Source organism: Tupaia chinensis, unplaced genomic scaffold (genome assembly GCF_000334495.1).
Source record: "Tupaia chinensis unplaced genomic scaffold, TupChi_1.0 Scaffold000605_1, whole genome shotgun sequence".
In the NCBI taxonomy this organism is placed as follows: domain Eukaryota; kingdom Metazoa; phylum Chordata; class Mammalia; order Scandentia; family Tupaiidae; genus Tupaia; species Tupaia belangeri.
The window spans coordinates 1,595,734-1,599,252 of NW_006160123.1; the positions used below are offsets into that span (position 1 = coordinate 1,595,734).

General features: G+C 61.8%; 1 protein-coding gene across 1 annotated transcript in view; it reads left to right on the forward strand.

Moving 5' to 3' along the window:
* Positions 1–3,519, forward strand: part of SPTBN5 (spectrin beta, non-erythrocytic 5) — a 58,875-nt gene that overhangs the window by 22,694 nt on the left and 32,662 nt on the right. The window contains 6 exon segments of the mRNA XM_027775837.1: positions 180–419; positions 748–1,035; positions 2,024–2,264; positions 2,413–2,552; positions 2,716–2,815; positions 3,476–3,490. Coding sequence (XP_027631638.1) covers positions 180–419; positions 748–1,035; positions 2,024–2,264; positions 2,413–2,552; positions 2,716–2,815; positions 3,476–3,490 — 1,024 coding nt within the window.

A 3,519-nucleotide genomic window follows, 5' to 3' on the forward strand; every position in this document is an offset into this window, starting at 1 on the left:
GGCGCCGGGCCCCCCTCCCCCCCCCCCCCGCCATAATAGGTGGAGAGAGGCTGGCCATGTCAGAGGTGGGCGGTGGGGGCAGCTGGCCTGACAGCTTCTGTCTCATGAGGCTCCGGTCAAGGTCCAGGATAGACGGGGAGGCGTCTGTGTGATCGAGCCCCCATGTGCTCTCTGCCTAGGCTGGGGCAGCTGGAGGCCCTGAAGAAGGAGCAGGACGCGCAGCTAGCACGCTGCAGGGAAGTGTACCCTTTCCTGCAGGAGTGTGGGCCTACACGGGTCCAGCTGCAAGACATGCTGCTCCAGTTGGAGGCCCTGGAGACAGGGTGCTCAGAGGATCCCCCCAACGCCCTGCAACTGGCCCAGCAGAAGGTCCTGGGACTAGAGAGCAGGCTCCATTACCTCCGAGGGGAGGCCAGCAGGTATGGCTGGGGTTCAGCACGGGGGGACGGTGCACTGGGAGGCAGTGAAGGCGTGGGAAGAGATGAGTGGGGTTGTGGCATGAGGGAGGAGATGGAAATCAGGTTGGGGAGAGCAAGATGTACTGCCGTGGGCTCAGGCAAAGACGGGGGAGCAGCCAGCACGAGAAAATGGTTGCATGGGAAGCAAGAGCCACGTTTGTGCCGGGTTTGAGGTGGGTGGCATTCAGTCATGACCAGTTTCCCTGGGGAACATGGCCTGGGCAGAGAGGATCTTTGTGGGGACCTTTGTGGGAGCACCAGACCCAGTGCAATGGGCCCTGTCTCCCAGGTTCAAGGAGTCAGGCACCGCAGAGAGCCAGACCCTGCGAGAAGAGGTGGAAACACTGCAGGGGCTACTGAAGCAGGTACAGGAGCAAGTGACCCAGCAGGAGCAAGTCCGGGCCAAGGCTCAGGCCCAGCAGAGCTTCCTGCAGGAGGGCCGGCAGCTGCTGCTGTGCACGGAGGGTGTCCAGGCTCGGCTGTGCAGCAAAGAGGAGCTTGTGGATGTGGCCTCGGCCCAATGGTTGCTGGGGGAGCACCAAGACCTGCTGAAGGAGATCCGCCTGCACCAGGAGAGGTCAGGACAGGAGGCAGACAGGGCACTGCGGGCTGGGCAAGGCCTTGGGAGGATGGACCAGCAGGAAGGAGGCAGGAAGCAGGTAGTCACCCAGGGCAGTGGCCAGTGCTGGTGTCCAGCATGGTACTGAGGCAGGGTTACAGGAGGGATGTAACCTACGACATAGTCAGGCCACCTGCATGCTTTAGGGACTCTGGCCATCTCCTTCTAGGAGAGCCTGGTGGATTGCTTTCAGCTAGGGCCGCTGGGTCTCTCCCGTCATTCTGGGTAACACTGACCCTGCTGTTCCCTGGAGCTGAATGATTCAGGACCAGCCATGGGATTATAATACCCACCCCTCAGTTCGGAGACACCTCCCCTCCTGCAGAGATGATATTACTGTCCAGTGGGTAGGCAAGCAGCCCCCACAGTCCACAGGCTGTGCCCCTCCCCAGGGCGCTAGGAGGTGGCCAAGCGGGCATTGAGGCCCATCCTGTCCTTAGCTTGCAAAACCCTACTTCCTGGTCTGAGCTGCAGCAGCTCAGAGGCAGTGGGACAGTATTACCTGTTCTCAAGCTTAGAGGCTCACCCAGCTCAAAGGGCATCATTTCTACCTGTTCGAAGGCTCCGTGTAGGTGGGCAGTGTCCCTGCAGGCTGAGGCATACGTGGTTTGAGCGCTTTTCCTCCACTGAGTTGTACTGCCCACCGTGTCGCTTGCCTGAGCCTCGGCCATTCACAGTCTGCATACACTGGACAGCCAGCTAGAGTGAGGGAGCAGCATGGCAGGGGCATGGGAGCTGCTGAGTCCTTACTGTGCTGGCCTGCTGCACATAGGGTCTCATTCGTGAGCCCAGGCACAGCTGCTCCATGGGACAAGTGAATATCTGGGCAACCAGCCTCAGACCCTCCTGCCAGTTACCCATATTAGAGCTCCAAGCTGAATGAGCTCTGGAGGTGAGAGGGGAGGGTGGCTGGCTGGAGGTCTGACTCTCTGCCTGTCCTGCTCAGGCTGCAGCAGCTGGAGGCTCAGGGCCAGGTGATGGCCACCTTGGACTCCCCAGACTCCCAAGAGCTGGCCGGCGTTCTGAGGCTCCTGGCCCAGCGAGGCCAGGAGCTGAGGGCTGCGTGGGAACAGAGACAGCAGTGGCTGCAGGAAGGGCTGGAGCTGCAGAGGCTGAGCAGAGAAGTGAATGCTTTCACCACCACCTGTGCCAAGCACGAGGCCTTCCTTCACCGGGACAACCAGGGGGTATGGAGCCAGGCAGTGGGGCTGGGTGTTGCTCCCATCACTGCAGGCAGCTTATCCCCTTGGTTCCAGGAGGCCCTGGGACAGTGGTGGGCAGGGTGGTGCTGGCCCCCCGTACTCCTAGCATGACCTCGGTTCTCTACACCCCCAGGAGGACATGAGGGAGGCTCAGGGACTGCAGCAGCAGCACAAAGAGTTTGAGAGGCTCCTGGGCAGCCTGGGCCCTTGGGCAGAAGCTCTGTGGGCACGTGGCAAGAAGCTGGTTCAGAGCCAACACCCTGCTGCATGCAAGTGAGCCTGGCCTCGGTCTGCAACCCCTGCCACCCTTTCTTTCTGGCCTGCACCGACCACTGTCCTGAGGCTGGGAGAGTCGGGAGGTGGCAGGGCGTGCACCCTGAGCTGGGGTGGGCCTCAGGCAGAGTGGAGCCCTCCCTCACCTCCACCTGTCCTCCAGGGTCAGGGAGCAGCTGCAGAGTGCCCAGGTGAAGTGGAGCAGGGTCCAGGACAGGAGCGAGCAGAGGAGGAGGCAGCTGCTGGCTGCCCTCCAGCTCCAGGTAAGGGGCCAGCCCAGGGCACACGGGGATCTCCCAAAAAAATGCCAGAGAGTGCAGAGCTGTGCAGACACCAGAGAGGCTCCAGGGAAAACTGCAGGGCACAGAGCCTGTCCTCCCACACGTCATCAACCCCCGGACTCCCTGTGAGGCCAGCATCATGGCTCAGATCTTTCCTGACGAGGAAAATGGGCTGAAGCAGCCCTGTTCTCCAAGGCAGGGCTGGGCCCGAAGGCCAAGCCTCCTGAATGACCCCCTCACACCCCAACTCTCCTACCCCCAGCGTTTCTGGCCACATTTCAGGATCTCGCATGAACCGAGGGCAGCCGCCACTGATGGCTGTCAGATATCTGCTGAGACCCCCAGCGGCTCAGGGCTGTGCTCAGCCATGGGCCCCCCAGCCTGTCTGGAGAGATGGCCGTACATGGTCTAGAAAGGGCTGGAGTGGTGGGGCCCTGACAGGCACCCCTCCTTGCTGGGCACAGTGTTCCTATCCCCACTGGGAAGCAGTAACCTCAGTCCTCCCCCTTTCTCACACCCCAGAATCAGCTCCAGATCCTGCTTTTCCCCCAGGGGTCCCTGAGACCCCCTCTCCCAGAGGGAGGTCCTCGCCCCAGCCTTCACCCCAGGCTGTGAGGCCCGCTGTCTTCTGGTCTTGAGGAGGAATGGAACCAGGGCGTGGAGGAGCTGACCCTGTGGATGGAGGA